General features: G+C 41.8%; 1 protein-coding gene across 1 annotated transcript in view; it reads right to left on the bottom strand.

Moving 5' to 3' along the window:
* The window catches only part of PLPPR1 (phospholipid phosphatase related 1), a 78,775-nt gene extending 57,967 nt beyond the window's left edge, over positions 1-20,808 (bottom strand). Inside the window, exon 1 of the mRNA XM_009290950.1 lies at positions 20,699-20,808. Coding sequence (XP_009289225.1) covers positions 20,699-20,761 — 63 coding nt within the window. The 5' untranslated portion in view covers positions 20,762-20,808. The remainder of the gene's footprint in view (positions 1-20,698) is intronic.
* Between the last annotated feature and the right edge of the window lie 2,324 nt (positions 20,809-23,132).

Here is a 23,132-nt window from a genome sequence, read left to right as displayed (position 1 = left end):
CAAGCATCTTTCTGAAGATTGAAGGGACTGACAGTAGGAGAATCATATGAAAAGGAGAACTAGGATAAAGCACAATACAAAAGGAACAAAGATCTGAAGAAAGTGAAAACCAAACCACACCAAAACAAAATCCTTACTTTCCCTGTGCTTGTTTCAGACTGTGAACTTAAATGTTAACGATGACATTTCTAGCAACACATTTGAGGAACATTCAAGGGAAAACATAGTCAAGAGGGACTTTTGCCCACCCTGACTTCTAGACAAATGCTGAGGTGCACTATAGCAGAATAGCCTTCTACATAGTCGTACATACTCTACTCCCAATGAACAGTTGTTTATTCTTGTACACAGTGCACCTTTCTTTTCCTGACTATCATTTCCAGCCTGTAACTTGGAAGAAAGAAGATACCTTCTTGCGGACAGCTGCCATGGGGTCCATAGGCCATTGCCTCATCCACACATTACTCCTCCAGGAAGACCAAAGAAGCTACTAAAAAGTTCCCCATCAGGCTGACAGATCTAAAAGCTGCTGGGATCATATCTGGCCAAAGGAAGGCGAAGCTGTTTTCCACTCCCCAGCACACCTGCCTTGCAGGCTCAGGGAAGCATTTCTACAGGGAGGGAAACCTTACAATAAAGTCATAGAGTAACTGTGCATGGTTAGGAAAAGCAGCTCGTCAGAGAGCCCATCCTCTCACCTTCCTCACACTGAGAATACTTTCCAAATCTGCTCTCTCCTCAGACATTTTTGCCCGTACTTGCTCTTTTGTTCTGGTCATCAATCTGCCTGTTAGGAAAGAATCTCAATCAGAAACCAATCCTGGCAGGTTCTTAAAAGATGTCGCTTTCAGCAATGCAAATGTGAGTAGAAAAGAAGCCTAACTCCAAAGCAAATCAGTACATATATCCACATTTATATTTTAGTGAACATTGCAGGTAGACTGGCAAGTTGGAGAGCTGTGAGGTTTTGTAGAACAGCAATAACTTCTATTTTGTTCTTAGACAGAACAGAACTATTGTTCTACAATTCTACAATATTTCTCAACCCAGAAAATCCGATGGTAAATGTGAAGCCTCAGAGAAGCCAAACACCTAGACACTGTACATTCTTGGGTCCCTTTCTTCTGCCTTTCAAATAAATGGTCATGTTGCCATTGATTTTGAAAGGTGTTAACAGCTGGCCCTTTCTCTGAAAGCTTCATTAATTACGGAAGTGCTCTGGGTAGGTGTTTTGGGTTAGAAATGGGCAAATAATTTCCCAGCAGTAAATGTGTATGCAGAGACAAGAGGCTGCAGTCAGACCCTTTGCCACAGCTGTCTCCACAGCAGGGGCTCTCCTTCCACCAGACTGGTGGTAACTCCACAAGCCACCTAGGCACATCCCAAAAAGGAGCACATTTTATTGCTCTTTTGCTGTGCTCAAACTACTGTTCTGTTAGGAAGATTTTGATAGGCGTTCAGATCTCTACTCTCCTTGCAGTCAGAGAGTGCTTACTCGTGTCTGCCTGGACTGTTCCTTTCCTTCATAAATGATGCTCTGATAGTTTCATCAATTACAACAAATGACAATTTTAAATTCTTTGCCCTGCTGCCAAGTTCTTAATTTATTATTATTAACTACTTCTGCAGCAGTGTCTCTAATATTGTCCCTCTCTTTCCTATAGTGGCATGGCACTCTGACACATTTTAAGCACCTGTTTAATCCCCTCCTTTTCCCATATGCTTGAAAACACTTTATCACATTTTTAAATGACTAATGCTTCAATATTCCTATTCTGCTATCTGCTGAGGAAAAGAAAGGAAAAGGCTGAGTAATTGTGTTTCACAGATAGCAGCTTTACAGATGACTGCATTTATTTATTACTAAAATAGATTTTAAAATACTGCGCCAGTGCAATGGAGCTATAACTTGATATATGTTTAGTTCTAAGAGAAAACTACTTTCCTTAGCTATGAAAAATTCTGTTGATAGTTCAAGGCCATTAAAGAAAGAAAAGACTTACGAAGAAGAGAAGAGGTGAGTATTCAGCTAGCAGCTACTGAAATACACTCGGGTTTTCTCAGACAGATCTAAGTCAGTCACGTCTCAGACTGAAGCAAAAGTCAGGATAAAAGACTTCATATGCAGACGGTGAGATCCTGACCCATAGCCAAAGGAATAACTTCAGACAAGACACTCTGTGCCTCAGTTACCCCATCTGTAAAACTGAAATACAGCTCCCCTTATGATCCATGTGTTACAGTAGTTATCTCAGCATCAAGGAGACCTGGCGAACAAGAGAACAATTATATGGAGCCACCAGCTACAAACATGTCTGAACAAGATGCCAGGCTGTCAGCTGTAGTTCACAGAATTGCTGGGGTTGGCATGCAGCTCTGGAGATCACCTAGTCCAACCCACTGGCTGAAAGCAGGGTCAGCTAAAGCAGGTTGCCCAAGGCCATGTCCAGTTGGGTTTTAAATACCTTCAAGCACAGAGACTCCACAACCTCTCTGCACCATCTGTCCTGGTGTTCCATCACCCTTAAAGGAAGAAAGGTTTTTATTCTGTTAAATGCAATTTCCGGTTTCAGTTTGTGCCCACTACTTCTCATCCTTTCACTGTGTACCGCAGGGGAGCCCAGCACAGCTCTTCAGATGTATCTCACCAGTACTGAGCAGAGGGGAAGGATGATCTCTGCTGCCCTGCTGGCAATGCTCCTCCCGATGCAAGCCAGGAGGTTGTTGGCCTTCTTTGCCACAATGGCACGTTGCTATGTCATGTTCAACTTGTCCACCAGCATCCCCAGGTCCTTTCCTCTTCACAATATGGAGATCAGTAGTCATGCCGAATACTCCCAATCACTTTCTTGTCCTTCATGTGTTTAGTAATGGTTTCCAGGATTAGTTGTTCCTAGGATTAGTTGTTACCAAGGATTGAGGAGAGGCTGACCAGCCTGTAGTTCCCTGGATCATCCTTCTTTCCCTTCCTGAAGACAGGACTGACATTTGTTTTCCTACAGTCCTCAAGAACCTCTCCCTATCACCATGACCTTTCAAAGGTACTCAAGAGTGGTTTGCAGTGACACCAGCCAACTCCCATGTGTGCATCCTGTTCGGTCCATGGACTTCTGTCTGTCCAGTTTGTTTAAATATTCCCTAACCTGATCCTCCTCCACTGAGGGTGGCTTCCTTGATCCAGATTTTCCCACCAGTCTAAAGGGCCTGGGATTCCTGCAGGCCAGTCTAACTGAGGCACAGAAGGCACTGAGTACTTCTCAAACTTTTCTGTGTCCTTTGTCACCAGGTTCCCTAACCCATTTAGGAGTGGGCTCAAATTTTCCCTAATCTTTCTTTTGCTGCTTATGTACCTGTAGAAAACTTGTTGTTGCCCTTCACATTTCTCATCTGATTCAACTCCACGTGGGCTTTGGCTTTCCTTACCCCACTCCTGCATGCTCAGACAGTGCCTCTGTATTCCTTCTGGGTCACCTGTCCCTGCTGCTGCCTCTTCTGTACTTCCTTTTTGTGTCTGAGGTTAGTCAGGAGCTCCTTGTTTATCCATGCAGACCTCCTGCTGCCTTTGCTTGATTTCCTGCTCATCAGAATGGACTAATCTTGAGCTTAGAAGCAGCGATCCTTGAAAATCAATGAGCTCTGCTGGATGCCTCTTCTCTGCAGTGCTGTATCCCATGGGATTCTTCCCAGCAGTTCCTTGAACAGGCTAAAGTCTGCTTTCCTGAAATCTAGGTCTGTGATCCTGCTTTTTGGCTTGCTCCCTCTTCTCACAATCCTAAACTCCACCATCTCATGGGCACTGCTGCCAAGGATGTCTCTGACCTTTGCATCCCTGACCTTCACATCCTAGACAAGCACTACCTTGTTTGTAAGTATGTAGTCTGGTAGAGCATCCTACATCAGCAACTTGATGACCTGGCGTTAGGAAGTTGTCATCAATGCATTCCAGAAACCTCATGGATTGCTTGGGCTCCGCTGTGTTGTCCCTCCAGCAAATATCAAGGTGGCTGAAGTCCTGCATGATGACCAGGTCTGTGAAAGTGAGGCTTCTTCCAGTTGTCTGAACACCTCATCTACTGCTTCCTGATCAGACGGTCTATAGCAGACACCCATGACAATGTCACCTATTTTGGTCTATCAGCTAATTCTGACTCACAAGCTCTCTGCTAGCTCATCGCCCATCCCAAGGCACATGTGTGATGTGTCCCAGCTGCTCCCTTATATAAAGGGTAACTCTCCCTTCTTGCTGCCCCAGCCTGTCCTTCCTGAAAAAGCCTGTCTATCCATGGCAGAACTCTAGTCGTGTGAGCTATCTCACCACATCACTGTGACACCAAGGAAATCATAGTCCTGCAAATGCACACAAACCTCTAATTCCTCTCATTTCCTTCCCACAGTGTGTGCATTAGTATACAGACACTTCAGAGAGTATGACCATGCATTCGTCCCTGGCCTTGAATATTGTCAAACCCTGGTCTTGAATGTTGCCCAAATCCAGCAACCGTGAAAGCTGGCCTCAAGCTGAAACACTGAATCCAATAATGAACTGCCACTTGCTGGACAAAGAACACCTGTCAATAAGCTAGACAAAGAAAACTTGTTAATGGTATGACCTGCACTGCCTGCCAAGAAACCAGCTATAAATATGAGCTTGCTTTGTTAACCCTTTGTGCTGGGAACAGGCTGCTGATGGGTGGACCAGAGAGGCTCCCATTACCACCAACAGGCAGGGATGCCTCCTGTTGCTCGAAAAACCTACTTCTTTCTGCAGAATTGAGAGGATAGTGATTGGGATCAGAGGTTCAGGAATCAGTTAGTACTTGGTATGTAACAGTTCTTACTTGCTGACTAAAGCTTACAATTAATCGAGAGAGAGAGTGTGTAAAAAAAAAACTGGTTCTCTCACAGGGGAATCCACAAACCTGAGTCACGAGCTCTTAAATGTTGCATGACAGAGAAGCATCCAGCTGTGCTGATTTCCTCAAAATGGCTTTAGACCTTTCCCTGTCACTTCCTTACTTATGTGCTTATGCTTGGTGGGATCCCCCTTCACCACTCTTTTGTTGATTAGTGTCCCTCCTGTTCAGATCATGGTGGGCCCTTTGCTCAGTCCTGGTCCTTCACTGATCCTTCCAACCTGCTCCTTCACTTCCTCACATGGTTGTTGGTCATTATCTCCCTCCCCCATCACTGTTAGTTTAAGATCTTCTCTCCAGGTTGGCTAGCCTGTTGGCAAAGATGCTTTTGTTCCGTTTGGTCAGGTTGATCCCCTTTCAAGCAGTCTTGATCCTCAAAGAGGGTCCCATGGTCACAGAAGCCAAACCCTGCTGCTGACGTCAGCTGTGCAACCACGTTGACCCACAGAATCCATCCAGTCCTCTTCAGACCCTCCTCCTCCTCACTGGCAGTGTCAAGGAGACCACTGACTGGTGTCCCATGCCCTTGACCATTGCACCCAGAACCACGTAGTCACGCCTGATATTTCCCAGGTCACTCCCGATAGTATCATTGGTGTCCAGATGGAAGAGCAGCAGGGAGTAATAGTCTGAGGACTGAAACAGTCTTTCCACAACATCCCACTCCTGAGCCCCTAGCAGGCAGCAAACTTCTCCAGACAGCAGGTCAGGTCGGCAGACGGGGGCTTTCATTCTCCACAAGTGAGTCTCCCAGCCGGTAGTCTCCCAGCACTATCACTCATCATTTCCTCTTGCCATATGGTTCAGGTTCAGCTGGCTCAAGTGCTTCACTGGACAGAGCTCTCAGCCAGGGAGCTGCCATGGCACTGAATCTATTTCATAGCTGCAGACCTGCGTGTGGAGCAGGAGCCTTCCCCCCCAGGGCCAGAACTCACCAGCTTCCAGCCTTCACCATCATGGGAGTTTCCACTTTCCAACCTGATACACAGAGACTCTGTCCCCCTGCTGAATTGAAGGTTCAGGCTTTCAAAGCTGCAGGGTCTCAGAGAGGACCTGGTTGATCTCTTTCTTGTCAGCTCTGATGCTGTGCAGTCTGCTGACCTGGTTCCACAGCTCATGTACTTGGTGACACAGATCCTCAATGAGAACAACCCTCCTGCTGGCCAAAAGGCCATCTCCCATTGTCCCAGCCACAGCGAGGGGTCCCAGGTGCCTCTGCAGCCTGAGACCTGCAAAGCTTCATCCTCCTTCTGCAGCTCCATGTGCCGGTCAAGGCCTCTGTTGTTACAGGGGAAATTGCTCCAGTGGCTGATGGGGACCGGACCCTGTGACACATCACTGTCATAACTGAGGACACAGGTGCTGGTGTGAGCAGAGTTACCGGTTCCCTTCTATGCAAAACTGCTGTACAACAGCCGCCTCTGAGAGCTGCGCTCTGGGCCAGGACGTACAGAGACCTCTGCCTAGTACCTGCTGGAAGAGTGCCTGACCCTCCTTGATCAGGACTCAAGATCTGCAAGCTCAGAGCCCCCTTTGATCAGAAGCAGCTGGCAGAGCTTGCTAGAAGCTGCTGGAGCTTGCTAGCAGCCACGGGCTCATCTAGCTGTCCTCACTGGCACCCTAACATTCCTCCAAGGGTTCCCAGGACTCCCCTGACCATCCCAGAAGTTCCCAGAAGATCAAAAAAGTCTCAAAGCAGAGCCCAGAAATGGCTGTGTATGGCATAGAGGCAGAAGTAAACAGGGAAAGATTGCAGTCTTTTCAAGTGTTAGATGTAGGAGACTAAATCAAGCTATCGGGTGACATAAACAAAAACATAGATGGCATAGGTAAGCTGTAAAACTCCCTGACATACAAATTACAGGTACTAGCAATTTACAAGGGCTCAAAAAGCAATTGTAAAAAAAACTGGAAGAAAAATCTATCACAAGCTATTAAATACAGCGACACTCCCTCTGACCAGGGGAAGTACCAACACCATGTCAGAGATAGTCACCATACAACAGTCCTACTTTATACCCTTTCCTAGCTATCTCCTGCTTACCATAGATGTTCAGAGCCCTGCTGCCAAGACACGCTTTTGGTCTGGCTCACAACTGCCTTATACTCTACTGGTGAAAGATGTCATACTCCTGGATCCCAGGGTTGCTTGGGCTGGGGACAATACAGTTCTTTTCCTCTCTCTTCTAAATCAGCTCAGTATCCTCTTAATAGCTGTGAAGCACTTTGATGTCTTCAGGCAAAAAGATCTCCAGTGACACTACACAAACAAATCACAGTGTAATTAGCATTAACAGAGCAGTGCAAAGAAGGTTACAAGACAGTGGTCAGCATAGGCATGTGATGGGCCTTGCTATTTGATTTTCATATAAGGACAGCAGACAAGTGAAAATACCACAGGGAAAACAGTGCAGGACCCTACGTTGCAGGTCTTGTAGGTACCCCATCCCCTCAGTGCACGTACAGAGGCACAGCGGCTCCCTGTTGTCCTGCCTTTGCTTTACAGTGCCTTAGTGTAGAAATACAGCACATGATTTTGCACTGCTGGTGTCTCACAGCTTCAGACAGATCTGCTTGATGATGCTACTCTACATCCTAACCTAGATCCTATTGGAGCAGAGCATGCTGAAAAGCAAAATCTGCAATTTTATTTTCAAAACAAAAAAATATTTCACTTCAAAGCTTCCAGGCTATATGCTTCCTCTGAAATATTACGTCTTCCAGATCTTTCTCTGACTCAAGAGAGACCTACAAGACTCTTTGTTGGTATCTCCAAGGAGTTGATCTGCCTGAGACCGTAAAATCTCTCAGAGCCACAGACCCTGCAAGCCCACCTGCCCAGTTTGCCTTCCCTGTTAACATCAAGAAGCCAAGCCTCCAGATGTGCAGAGAGGCCCTCTTCTAGAAGCAGAAGCCGTGCCGCACAAACCCAAACTGCAGCTCCCTAACCTTCCTGTTAGTCTTCAACATCTTGGAGAAGTCTTAAAAGTTACGATGTCTTGGCAGGCACAGACTTGGGTAAAATTATGGGGTTTGTATCAAGCTGTGTCACAACAGTGAATCTTAAAAATCCAGGATCTCTAGTTGCCTCCTAAGTGAGCTAGTGGAACATGTTATCTACTATCAGAGTTTCAGTGAATACCCCAAATTAGAAATTACATTAAAAAACTCAGTTCCAAACAATGTTTTCTGATGCAAATTTCTTGACCTGTTCTGTATTTAGGTATTTTGTGTTCCAATACTCTTGCGCTGGACTGCTGTGCCCAGTAAATGTAACCTAGTCCCTCAGTATCAAGGCAGTCCAGAATTCATCATTCCAAAACCATCTGTAGAAGATGGAAAATCAAAACTAGTCTTACTCTAACAACACTGACCTTCTTAGATGCTTGTTCTGTTAACTATTTCTTCCAGGTATAAAGGCATTCCCTCTAAGTTGACAACCTTGGAGGCACTTGGAGCTCTGAATCTTTGTCATTAATAGAACAGCACTCATTAAAATTCATAAAACTTGCCTGTGCTTCCAGACCAATGTTATTTAATAGAGTAGTGCAGGTTTACAGTCGTTAGACATTGATGAATGCAGCAGTTACTGCCAAAAGAAACTATCTGCTGATATCAAGATTGCAGGACTCTTAGACCAATCATAAGAATCAAATAGAGACAATGTTTTAAATTAAGTAGGAAACTATCAAAGACATTTTACTTCACCTAAATGGACACAGTCTTATTAATATGTATAATGCATTATAAAATCCATTTTATTTGCCTCCAACATTTTTCCAACTGAACAGGAAGCTTTTAAAACAACAATTACATTATCACTTTGAATCTCATCTGCTGCTTGCAAGTCATGTTGTGTCTGAGCCAAACCTTTCATACAACTCTTCATCACTGGTAGGCAGTCATATTAAAAAATTAATAATGACCACTTCATTTTCCAGAATCTGTAATCGTCTTGCTACATAATTGTGAATGCAGGGTAAGGAAGAAAGGAAAACTTGGGTTTTCAAAACTTTCATGAAATCCCTAGGTTCTGGTGCTCACTTTTGTCCCTTTCACTTAAAGATACCGTTCTCTTTTCAACGTTAGCCCTGTCAAAACAAGTAGAAATAGTCTGTCTGCACCTGGATTTAACATTACTGATGTTCCTCAAGGTTCTCTTTTAACAAGTCTCCACACACACAAAGGGCAGTTTTATCTCCTTCAGGGTCTTATTAAACCAAGGCGTAGCAGCAGGAGGCATTAAGATGCACATGTGCTTTTTGTAAGAAGCTACATAGTGGATAATATGGAGAAGAGTCCAATGGAAATTACTTCAGGAAGCAGATGTTAGGAAAAAGCAGCACAGCGATACAGCTCTGATTCACAAAACAGACTGAGGTGCAAGGCTTGGAATAGGAACCTTTATCTAACATGTTGGGGTCTACAACAAGGAATGTGGACAAGGAATCAACACACTGACTATTGGTAATCAACAGGCATTTTCATGCTGGGCATGCAAAATCTAGGTGAAATTATTGCAAGAAAAAGGGCTGGGTAGACAAAACTGGTCTTAAGGTTCCAACTGCACATACCTCTAAATTCAGGAGGATTTTTTACGATTCATTCCTTTACTGCTTTCCTTTACCCGTCCTCTTTTTTGTTCCATCCTACCTTCTCTTTTCACTGCCATTGGGCCTAGACTCTTTCTCCTTCACATCAGGTTATGTCACTTTACTAGAAAGAGTATTAGGACAAGTGTTTTTCCTATGAGAATACTCAAAAACTAAGCAGGTTGCCTAGAAAGGTAATAGGAAAACTCAACTGGACAAGGCCCAGAAGAACTTAATCCAACTGCCGCTGTTCTGAGCCCTGCTGTGCCTAGAGACCTCCGGAGATCCTTTCCCACCTAAATTATTATGTGAGCCTATGACTTTCCTTTTAACTCAAAGAAGTATAGACTTAGGTTTCTAACTAACTTGGTTGACCCTGGCTGCCTTTCTTGTTCAAATCACATCTACTCCGAGATTCTTCCAAGTCCCAAACTGTTTTTCTCCTTTCTCTCTACAGAAAGACTCTTGCAATAAGAATGAAAAGCCTGAAAGTCATAATGATAAACCAATGCTGGTATGTATTCATATGAAACCAACGCTGTTTAAAGTACTCCGTTCCCACAATTTTATCAATTTTACTAGTTTCAGTATGTTTCCTAACATTTTAACAGAGCTGCACTGATTTTTGCTTTGGCTAGTTTAAATAAGATCATAAAGATCCCTGATGACTACTGATTTAACTGGCTCCAAGTCAAAGATTAGCACAACTATAAAAACTAATAAAAGTGTAATCTGCTATCCAATCTATTTGGATAGGTTAATTCACTCCATTATAACTGGAATCCTATATTGGTCAGGCACTAATATGAAACTAGATTACATTTATGAGGTACATTTACACACTTTTTGCTATAATTTTATAAAAAATGCAGTATTGATTAGAGACTACAATAAATCAAATGGAAATTTGATCAATATTTCCACTGTGAAAAACAAAGTATCACAAACTATTTTGAGAAGAGATTTAAAGGCCAAACACCAACCTCTCCATGAAGCATGCAAAACTCACAATGAGTCTTGAAAAATCAAGTAGACTGTTATACATGGTTTAATCTAAATAAAAGTGGTATTAATTCAATAATGCTGTATATCTGCACAAAATAATCACACACTAAATTTCTGTGATTTTTTAATAGAGTATATAACAAGTAGTGATGTATTATTATTATTAGAGCTCCTTCCAGGTATGCAGTCTGCACTCCAGAAATAAGCCATTAAGTCATGACGAACAATAGATTATTGATTTTTAGGATCAACATGCAGCATTTAATAGCTGGGAGGAGGAAATACAGGGATGATTCAGCCATTACATGACCAAATGTAGCTATCCTTTAAATTACAGAATTCACCCTACTGAAGTCATGACAAAACTGACAGTGACTCCAGTAATAATTGCATCATTATTTCCAAGCTGCTTTAATCTTATTGCAGCATATTTTTGGTAGACCCCATCAATAATTACTGTAGAATCATAAAAAGTTAATAACGCTGTAGAATTATGAAAAGTTAATAAATGATTCAAACTTATTTTAAACTATCGCCCACATGTCCTATTACATGGGTTCCTCCATTCATCTGCTCATGTGATCAGGTTGTAAAGGAAATGACATGAGAAAGAAGTGTATAGCAGGTTTTTGGGGTATGTTTAAAACTTCTGGGCAAAACAGCCTGGCTCTTTGCACTGACCCTCTGCAAACATGCAGAGTCTTCGCTCCAAGGCCGCTAGTGACCACAGCCAGCCACGGGACTCTAGGTATGTCTAGTCTGATGCAGATCTTAATCCCAGTGAGCACTATAAACACATTACCCAAAAGTAAGAGTTACAGACCATTATGAACAACCATTTGGTTTCTTGAACTGTGTAACAACTCTTTAAAAATCGACTATGTGCTTAGTAAAATATTGATTAATCATTCATCTAACAACCACTTCTAAAAATCTATCTGCAATAGAAATCTTGACCATTAAATCACTCTGTTTCAGGATGAAGATGCATCTTTATTCCTGACTCTTTAACTTAAAACTGGGGTGTTCCAGGAAGAGCTAATACAATTTATCATTGTATATTTATACCAAAGTCACAGATATCCTAAATCTTATGAAGCCTGAACTTCTGAATCAGAAGTATTGTTTTAGGCATGGCATCAAGCTGAAAGATAATCCATGAAGACTCATGAACTCTAAAGATGAGGGTCAATTTCTAATCATTGTTGTAAGCAATCACCATGATGAGTAATGATTTCATGTGTGTTAAAACTTGAGTGCCCATTTAGCATCATGTGCGCAAGATGTAACACCTTTCAAAACATTGATTCCCAGCAACGCCACTCTCTCACACATTTCCTGCAAACACATCTGCATATGGTCAGTTTTCATATAGTCTCTTCAACAGCCCCACTGAGTTCACAGCTGTGAACAAATATATGACATGTGCAAAATTACCTGTGTGAGAGAGTATGTGATCGGACTTCAGGAATGTCACCTCACAGAAATTCCTGGTGAAATACACCACTGAAGTGCAGTATGACAATAAGGAAATATATCAGAGAAAAAATGTTTACTGCTAAAATGCTGGGATGTGGGGATGGACTGAGGGGAAGTAGCAGGCCTCCCTTCAGACTGCCCCAGAAGTCATGAAATAAATCATGAAGCCTGAGGTGCACCAGCCAAGTAAGTTAGAAATATGGAAACATACACTATCATTTCTCCAGAAAGCTGTATTTTATTTTATTTGTTGCCATGTTCTGCTGCATTCATAATAGCTTTATTTATTTTGTGTTACTCAGGTGCTGGTAACTGGATTATCTGTTTGTGCTTTGGAAGGAGAAGATACCACAAGACTCTGGAGTGGCTGGTCAGAGCCAGAAATAGAGTCCTTTGCAAGCCTGATGAAATTGGAAATGATACTTAGAGAGACCTATTTTACTTTTGAAAATTCTTCTGATGTCAAAACCATTGTCAAAAAGTTTGAGTGGGTTTGATATTGCAAAATATGCATTCAGCATCTTGCTTTGCTCTGACGTTTCTCAGCTCTTTCCTACTGATCAGTTCTGGGAAGGCTTGATTGTTGTATTTAGGGTTACTTAGTATGGATTTGTGAGTCGCTATTAATTCCTTTCCACCCTTTTTAAAACTTAATGTTGCTTACGCAAATTCAGTATCATGCTAAATAAACTCAGGCGTATTCCTACAGACCAAAGAAAAAATGTTTGTTCACAGGTGCAGACCAGAGGAAATGGTGCAATTTTGTCACAGAGGAGTCAATAATATGATAATGCACTGCACCTGCAATGATCTCCAAATTTTCGTATATCTGAGCAAATAAATAGCTCAACATTGTGTGCTTGGGTGAGAAAATATGAAAAAAACTCAGGTCTTTGAAGTATGCAAACAAACAAACAAAAAGTAACACATTAGCTGTTCTACCATAATCTGCAAGAAACGTAAAAATCTAGGTATACTTCTGAAAAGAAACGAGAGGAAAATTCAGCAGTAATTTTCATTGATAACATCACTCTATTCCCACAGGGAGATAGCTGCCCATGTTACATACTGTGTCATATGTATTTTCACATTGCTATCTATTTTAAGCCTAATTAAAGTTGCCCAGTCATTGCTGGAAATACCTTCCATCTTAGAAGGCTTCAAACATGGCTTGTAGAGTTCTGCACATATAATACAGAAAACTCGCATGAATGGCACCTGGTTTTATAACCAATTTTCTTAAAATCTCTACACAATCAATTCTGTTTCCTAGTTTTTCTAGCAGTAATCTACTAAAGCTATGGGGTTTTTTAACTTACAAATCAGTAAAATGCATTTCTACTTAAAAAACAAAGTGACTTCAACCTCCCTAACTGCTGCATAATTAAAAAAACACAATTACTTCTCTTACAAATCTGGTCATATAGACCAACATATTATAAATTGAAGTAGTTCTCAAAAGCATTGGCTAGTTTCAGGGCACAGTGAAACAGATAAAACAGTATATTCACAACATGTTTCTCTACTACCAAATGCATTTTTTTTTGTTACTTATACAGACAAAGAATTTTTGGTAGCTTTAATCTCTTCCTTGAAAATTGCACTGAATTCCTTGGTGCAAACCCTATGATGTTATTCAGGCTGTCAAAGGGATTATTTGTGATGGGAAATTTTCAGGATAAAGAGGGAGGATACAAAATAGGCTTCACGTGTCTGCAAGCAACAATACAATCCTTCTTCCATTTCTGTTTTAAAGAAAAATGCAGTAAAGCAGCTAATCCCTCTTGGGCAGTCCCTTAATGTTAATTTTAAAATGTCCTCAAGAAGCTAAGGAGTATAAAATAGTAATCTGCTTTTTTCCAGAGTGCCCATTTTGGCCATGAGTTTTCTGTGCTTTTCACCTAATTGTGAAGCACCTGGAAGGATTATCTTTTCAAAAAATTAAGTTTTAGCTTATAGTCAGGTAACATGAAAGCTGCCTAGCAATTCAGCAAAACTAATCCAACATTCAGGAGACACCTATTCACTGAGATTAAGCCAATTTTACAGTATGGAGTTATCCAGTCATCTGGAACAAAGGAGGTATGTGGTGGAGAGACAAAGAAAGCAAACAATAAGGAATGACTGGCAAATGGGGAACATAAAGAGACATTTAGAAAGAGCAACAAAGAGAAACAGATACATATGCTGAGTGAATAAAATAAGAAACAATGAATCCCAAGAAACAGAAGTGACTGAAGTATGGGGATTATGCAGAAACATCACCCTGCTACAAGAGGAGCTCCTCCGAATTTGCACAGCATCTGTCACCATCAATTCACACAGTCGGTCTAACTAGAGGATCTAATGACAGGCAGTTTATACAACACCAGCACATGACATGTCCCTCAGGGCATTTTGTCCTCATAGCATCCCAGTGGAGCCGCATAGCACTACTGCTTGCATGGCACAGATGGGGAAACAAGGCACAGGGCTTTAAATAACTATGTGCAAGACACCTATAGCAAGGGAAAGGATTGAGCCGGCACACACAAACTGCTGGAAAATCCTTCTTTTCTGCCTCAGCAGGAAACAAAATCAAAAAGCCCCACATGGTGGGTACTGGATACTGCTACAGAACAGAGTCACTGATCACTGTAGCTATTTGGAAGTTAATTCAACCTGGGATGCCTTTTTAGTTAATGTTTATATTAAAATCTGCCTGGAATTTTTTGGCATTTTCTAGGAGAACTGGACGTTACTTTGCCAAAATTAAAACCTGTAATTTGAATATCCAAAACTGAGATCCTATGTTCATATCTCCTTTATGCAATTTTAATCATATCATTAAAGCTCTAATGTAATCAGCAAGTTTTTCTTATGACTTTTTGAAGGTCACTCCCAATACATTCAATGCCTCTTACAAATGTTGCTTTGAGGACCACAGCACAAAGAAAAAGACATTTCACACTCCCCAAACACTTCTCAAAATAAGAGGGCACCAGCCACTACACCCAAATGTGCAAAATCTTTTGAGTTTTCAGAACACCTAAACAAAAAATTAGGATAAAAAACTGCCACATATGTCATGACTGTTCTAAATTCACTTATTTTTCATAGGTCCCTAAACCCTGCTGTGACGCTGATGACAAACAGGAGTTCAAGAGGCATTTGTCTCACTTACACAAATGATTTCAGTATTGCAGAAATTCTCCTGCTAAAGAGTAGTTCAGCTGTTGGCTTGACTACATGAAATACTGGCAGTAAAATGTAGGCAGGCAGAGAAAGAAGAATGCTTTCCTTCTGTGCTTCTGTAAGTTGAAACTTTTGGGTTTTTAATTACCTTTGAACTGATATTTGAAGATGATTCAATCTGTCCAAAACTAAAATAGCAAAAAGTAAAGGAAAATTTACCCCACTGACTGTAGAAACAGAGATCCTACGAGGCTGTAACATAGCTACAGTTCAAATCAAAGTTTGCATCAGAATAGATGTAAGACCAGAGCTTTGTATTTTGCAGCATTTTTCATTTTATTCGTGGGGGGGAAGGGAAGAAGAGATTTTTCTCACAAAATCTTCAGTTCTTTGCAATGTGCTATATATCAAGTTGTCAAGAAGAAACAGTTTCCACCCTGCCTGCAAAAGCTTTCCTGAGGGCAGAATAATGGATTTAGTGTGAAAAAGTAGGATCTTCAGATTACAGAATTTGAAAGATGTCCAATGTTTTAAGTTTTAATGTTGTTGCTTATTTGAGTCTGCCCCTGCTACCTTGTCAATGTCAGGATTACAATAATCTACAGTAAAGCACAATTTGGCACATACATCAGTCACATTAAAGTCACTCGGTATTCAGTAACTCTTTGATCAGTTTAAGACAATTTAATTAAATCTGGTGCCAGAAAATTGCAGCGTTTTCAAGTGCAAAGACACACCTCAGATGCGCCTGACTCCTTTAGAAGTAACTGTACTTGAAAATAAGTCCTCAGATAACTCACACCCTGAAACAACTCAAGCCCTCAAACCAGGACTTGCCATGTGAGGAGGAGGAGTAGGAAAAAGGAAGTAGAAAGCGCCACATTAGCAGAAATTCCAGAATAAGCTTCTCCTTTTATTATCTAGAGAGCCGTTATAGTCATAACTGCTGTTGACTCAGAAGAGATGAGAGGGTTTTCTTTGGAGGAAAAAGAAGTGTTGCTTATTGCTTCTTTAAAAACTACCATTCAAACACATACAATGGCTCAAAAGTTGTTCACATGCTTTCCCCCTGAAGTCACATATAGTTGTGGGGATGCTGTTAACTCATAGTGTGTAACTATCCTTCCAACGTCTATTAGAAAATGCAATTATCACACTGCATTACACTTCCTGTCACTAATGATAAGGATCACATACGCTGCAAAAGCAAGTATAATTACTTTGACCCACCAAATTCAAAGCCAGACTGTACTCAGCTCCCCTACACCCCCCTAGCATGAGTTTTGTCCTAGAAAGCAAACACCCAAAATGGGATGAAGAAAGACGGAGAAAGACCACAGCACATGGAAAGCACTGCTAGATCAAGAACTCAGGGCAGCTCACCAGTCCCCTAGGAAGAGAACTGGGATTTGTCATGCTTGCACTTCTCCCACTTCTACACCTGACGTTGCCTAGATCTGAGGGAGCTTAGTTGTTCTGACAATTTATTCCCTGCCTGCAGAAAACTGGGCTGCTGTGTACGAAACACACCTCCGCCAGTTGTGATTTTACCTTTCCCCACCTTCAACCAGTACACATGTGGATGTTACGTGGAAGGATGTAACGTAGCACTCCTTGGACCAAACCTTGCAAAGCTGGGTTGCAAAATAATGAGACAGCTGTGCTGAAGCATCATTAAAGATGTTTCTGACAGCACTTTGACACTCATGTCCCAGCAGGTGAAGGAGGGAGGAGATGCTCCACGAAGAGCTTTGGAAACAAATGCCACCATAAGGCAAAAGTATGTGGAAAAGGAAGAAAATGTTAGGAATTTTTTCCTGTCATCCCAGATGTTGCTTCTCCTACTTTCTCTCATGCTTGCCTACAATCCATAAAACCACTTTAGTGATCAGTCCTGGTCATCAACAAATCCTCAGACAGGCTGCTGTGCACTGTTTGCATTTGCTGGGATAGATCCAGGGCATACCAACAGCTAGGATCTCTATAGCCTTTGCTGCATGTTCTGGGTCCATCATTGACTCCAAAGGGCTCTGGAAGCTACTGGAGTAGGGCATCCTGCTCTTTGCACTTCTGTTTAAAAACTGTGAGCAGCTAGCAGCATCAGTCCTCATGGACCAGGTACTCAATGGTCCGTACACTGCTCAAAGCAGTGGCACATGTCAGCTGAATGAGGAACGAAATTGGTCTCATTGTGTTGCAACCTCTTACATGTAAACCAAGGCTGGGTGAGAGCCTCCTGAAGGCTCCTTTCACTGATGCTGGCTGCAAACAATGCTGCAAAGGGGGACAGGGAAAAGGAGAATATTAGTCTCCTGTACTTCCTAATTAATTGCTTATGTGTTTAACAAAATGTAATATACCAAATCTTCATAGACATTTGGTGACAAATGCCAGACTGTAATGATACCTCTTGTAATACAATAAAGAACCATCTAGAAAGCTGCCTGCATTATTTGGGAGAGGGACTCAGATTTGATAAGTGGCTAAAAATTAGTTTAATGATTCCCTATTTTGCCTTTAAATCTACTCATAATGTGACATTGTGTTTCTAATTAGGGACTGAAGATGTTGATTTAACATTTCTGTCATTACAGATTAGACATCACATGCTATCTCTATTATTGAAAAGTTCGTATTTTGAACATAAAAAGGAATTTGTAGAGTCAGGCACAAGGTTTAACTTTTTATAATGAGCCATTCATCTTCAGGTCAGGTTTCATAATAACTAACTGCTACAAGTTAGTTGAGTGTGAGGAAAATGAAATGGAAAAAAATGGAAGTGTGGATAACTGCTGAAATTGTAAGTGTCACATTTGTACAGACTGAAGCATAATAATATTTAAAATGTCCAAACTGTTTGTGACACCTCATTTCCACCACTGCCACCACAACTTCTTTGAATGCACACTGCATACTAAGCAGTTAGCAAATATCTACTGGCAGGGCATCTGACATGACGATCGAGGCTCAGCATATTTTTTCTTAAGAGCAAATATGTCAAAACTTTTAATCACAGGACCACATTCCACGGAAGACAGTGGGGTAGGCAGCACATTCTGGGCAACAGGGCTACGGTAATATTTACTGACTATCTCTTTTCCTACTCATGATCACCTAACATGTCTGCTGCTAGATTGTTTTTGCATGGAAAAATGTTATCAGGAAAGCAGGCAACATATTTTTAGCTGCCCTGCATGCACCTTTAGCAACTGCAGCCAGGGGTCCCACAGCTAATCAATTCTCATGGTTGCTTCAAAACTACAAAAATAGGGCCCATCCTAACCCAGGCAATCCAGTACAGGGCTTGATATCTGGGGTAGCTCATCTAAAAAGCACTTCCTTTAGTCTCAGAATCATGGCAGTAGGAAAAGAAAAACACCTTCAGTGTGCCTTAAGATTTACAGGGACTTTTCAGACCAAATGGCTACTATCAATCATCTCTGCACTCCCAGCAGGAAATTAGATTTCCTGTTGTTTAATGCTACAATGCTTGACATAAGTCTGTGAATTTGTAGTTCCAGTAGTGCTACATTAAAAATCTATACTGTGGACAAAGGGGAAGAAATGCATGTTTTCATCAAATGTAGCAGAGAGAACATCTTTTCAGACACTACCTCTCTGCTTTTGACTGATTTTTATTTAAAATTGTGTTTTAATCAGCAAGGCAAGTATATGAAAGGACAAGGAAAGTACACTTATGGGGCAAAAAATTCTTTTCCTCCTGTAAAAAGATTTATTCTTATATTCATGTCAGTCTTGTCTACAGGAAGAACAATTTATATCTGTCATAGGCTGCCAACCAGGCTCAACATTCATACATTCAGAGGACTAAAAATCTTCAGAGCTGCTTGTTTCAAGCAATAAATTTGAGACATCTTGTTCCTGATGATCTTTATTTGGTTTCTTCCGAGCTTATTGCTGCTTTTTCCTCATTTTTAACCTTTCTCTAGCTGACGGGATAAAGTAGTGACCCATTTTCTCAGTCAGAACAGCCCCTCAGTTTCCCCAGGGAGCAGAGACAGAGATTCCCCAGGAAGCTGAACAAATTTGTCAGTGACAAATCCCTGTGAAGCACTGCAAGGCTCAGCCACCTTCCCACACTGGTGTTTGCCACAGCTGCAGCTGGGAAAGCCCTGTGCCAAGCTTTACTAGTGGTTTTATTATGCTTTTCCTCTGTCCTCATCTTCCAACCGTCAGATTCCTCCGGCAAGGAAGGTCATTCAAGTCAAAAGGAAAACTACTACTTACATGAGATTAAGCACCCAGGGATCATCTGACTGTGTTTTGGGGGCTAAGCTGGTAGTACAGAAAGTAGGGAGTGCATATAAGTGAACTGTATCTCCTGGCTGGAGAAGACACTACAAGGGGGGTACTCCAGGTGAGTAAGGGTTAGAGAGGTCCTGGATACCACTGCATGCTTTTCCCATGCCCCTGAGGAAAGGTCAGTGCTTAGGAGCTCTGGAAAGCAACCATTCACAGTGCCCATTACACCTGCCACTGCAGCACACTCAAACCTTTCCAAGATTTCAGTGGAAATGGGGTAAGTCTTACACAACACCCAGCATTACAACTCATCTTTTGACTGGTCTTATTGCTCCTCTTGTGGAAGACCACAAGTCGTCTCATAATTTGGGCCAAAGAGTGAGTATTGCATCCAAGCTACATCAGACAGGTGGCTCTGAAGATGATCAGTCACAGGCAGTTATCTCCTTTTCACCATCTAAATTTGACGGAAGCTTTCACCCTCCTTGGAAACCCGGAGTTTCCCCCCTTGCCAAGAAAACCATCCCAAACTTATAAGCACTAGTTGAACATTCATTGATTTGGATAATGATTTTGGTCAGTCTGGCAGCATTAGGGTAAGTAAAAGAAGCACCACAAAAAAGCAGTTTGTACAGAGTAAAATAATAAGCCAATTTAAAAAAATCCCTACCCTTAACAAAGATGTGGAGCCATACTCCATTGTGGGAACAACCACTCCTGTAACTTCACTGCTGGACAGTTCAGTCCTTGTGCTAGCCAAGCTCCTTCATCACACTTAAAGGATAGGCATGCCTCATCTAAATTTTATGTTCCACCTGAACTGACATCAGAGCTGAGTGTTGCTTCCTAAGCCTATGAACCGTTAGACTGTGAGATCAGACATTTCCTTAAACAAGGTCTAGTCCTTGTGCAGCAGCAAGATGGATACAGGTCTGAGGAAAAATGGGAAGATGAGCAATCACTTGCTGCTGAACTACACCTGCAGCTACTGCCCGTTCTGTCAAATACCACAGGACTAGCTGGCAAATTGGGTACAGGCAAGTCTTGAAAACACAGCATCTACTTGTTCTTGCGTGCTTGTACCTAAGATCTGACTAACTCACGGGGGATTGTTTTCAGGGGGACTTGATGGCACTGAGTATGAAGATGGATATGCATGTTATCAAGCAAGAAAGCATTCTTCCTTACAAACAAAATGGCCAACAAATGACTTAATTCCTGAAGAGCAGAGCTGCCTTCTGTGTAGGCTTGGCAACTGAATGCTGCACTCACCTCAACAAAGATGAAGCAGGGGATGATGGAATAACTTCTTTGGGTATTGTTTCCTAAAGCCATTTCTCATCACACTTCTTGGGGAGGCACTGTTCAAAACTTATATTATCCTGAAAAAGAAAAGACAAAGGTATTTCAGAATGTTTCCTTTTTTTGCAAACTCCACATTTAACACAACAAGGTTCGTAACATGAAGCACTGACATATTGGAACAGGGATACAGACTAAAAAAAGCATCAAGGTCTAACTTGTGGTAGTACAAAATAACCTAAGGCGGCACTCCCTTTGCAGCACAAAAGCAAGAGACAGACACAGGTCACAAGATACATCCCCTACAGAGCAAAGAGTGATAAGGAATACAACTGTTTTCCTTAATTACAATCCACTCTCAAGCAAAGGCTTCTTCCCTGGGACTGTAAAATCACATTTTCAGCCCACTGTCCTGCCTACAGTGTGTTTTAAATCAAGAGGTTTTGGTAATTGACTTGTGAACTTGTACTTTAAAAGACACACTTATAGTACATTAATTGTACACACAATCAAAATGTTTATCTACGTGAAGTGTGACCTGCTCAAGATGACAGCATGTCTTATGCACAAAAAAACCCTAATAAGCAAATACAACAAAATGCAATGAAGGACTGGGCGTTGTTGCAGAGCCTTTCTAGCCTGCTATAAATTTGTACATTAACCCACAAAACCCTACCTACTTAGCATTACTTCAGGCTACTGGCTATTCCAATTAACATAACCTTATAACACTCTGTGTTAAGACACTTAATCTCTTTACAGCACAAAAAGTAGGAAAGGAGAGAACAGAAGACTAACATGGAGAATTTTTACTGAGAGTGCATGTGCTTTTCTGTATGCATGAGATAGCACATCAAGAAGCGAAGTCTGGCTTAAATGATTTTAGAGAGAGGAACAGGCTAGCAGGGAAGAGGGGGCTGGAAAAGCAGCACGTTGCTCAGAGCTGCCAGGTGCATGCTTGCACAGAGCACGAGACACAGAAGAGAACGGAAAACATTTGCTATCAATTTTAACATGAGCCCATCAAGCAAGAGCACAGATTTAGGTGGGCCCGACCTCACTTCCAACACTCACACAGAAACCCTGCCCTGATCATAAGCATCTCCACAGGCCAGGGCCAGGAGGAAGGAGGTGAAAGCTGCTGTATTTTCCAGAGGATGCTTTGCACAACATCTTCCCCCAGCTCTTTGACCTCACTGGCATCTGGGTGTCTATTCAGGCCTTGGCATATGGAGCCTGTGAGGTTCATGAAGGGGTCAGTGCTTTCTCACCAGCTCTCGGCAGGGTTACTGGAAGAAATACTATTATCAGAGCACTGAGTTCAGCAGAGGTTACGAAGCCTGATTGAGGAGCTGGATCAGCTGCCAGTGCTTGCCACCTGCACCATGATGCAGGCTCTTGTCTTGCCACCTATGAACTACTTAATGTATTTCTTACCTCAGATCTACACCATTTGACCCAGAGCTGTAAAATACACAATGTATATGATGGTTTTGGTAATATGGTTCTAGGCACAGCACAGCTGTAGTGACTCCAGTGAAGCCAAATCCTGTGTCAGAATGGCTTCTGAACTATAACCATTGAAAAATGCAGTTCCAAGTCAAACAAAATACTCAGGAAATGTTATTTGTGACATGCTTCAGACACTCCCATCCTACACTGTATCCCAGTTATGAAATACAAATATTCTGGATTTTCAAAATGCCTTTTTTTCCAAACATACTTCAACTTTACTTAGGAGATAAAATGGGTTTTATCTTAGAGGTTAGTGCCATTGTTTTAAAAAAAAGACAAGCTAATCCAACCCCATTTGGGCTGTGGAAAAAATTTCCAATCATTCATTTTTTAACAACATTTTTCATACCGCCAGCTCTTCTGCCATGTGGCCCTCCCTTTAACCTGGCAAACACATGGTGCCTGGTAGAATAGCAGGTTAAACAGTTAGAGTAGCTTTACAGAGGGTAGCTATTTAGAGAGCATTATTCCACTAAACTCCTTTTGTATCCTGGAGATACACTGTCAGCACCTTTTTGCAAATCCTGATTTTCAAATAGCTTAGTGCAAAGGTGTTGATACCTGAGCACCTTCATGAATGCTTTCTCAGATCAAGCTTAGAAATAACCAAGATTTTCCATAACACTGTCCTGTAACTTCAAGCCATGCCTTCAGTTCCAACCACTGTGACTGCTGTGTGTTCCTGACCAAAGCGGTAGGCTGCAAGGCAACCCAAGAATTTAAGAAATGTTCTCAACAGAGGACTGACAGCAACTGCACAGACTAGCAAAGAAGCTGAAGGTTCTTAGTAGTCATATAAAATTGCCTAATTTAATGCTAGAGGATTCCCGATGTCATAAATGTGCATGTGTGTCTGTTCTTTTAAGCATATTGTGCACCACTGGTTTAA

Source organism: Aptenodytes forsteri, unplaced genomic scaffold (assembly GCF_000699145.1).
Source record: "Aptenodytes forsteri isolate BGI_AS27 unplaced genomic scaffold, ASM69914v1 Scaffold462, whole genome shotgun sequence".
Taxonomy (NCBI): domain Eukaryota; kingdom Metazoa; phylum Chordata; class Aves; order Sphenisciformes; family Spheniscidae; genus Aptenodytes; species Aptenodytes forsteri.
The sequence above is the reverse complement of the archived record's forward strand: the minus strand, read 5'-3'. Positions and strand labels throughout refer to the sequence as shown.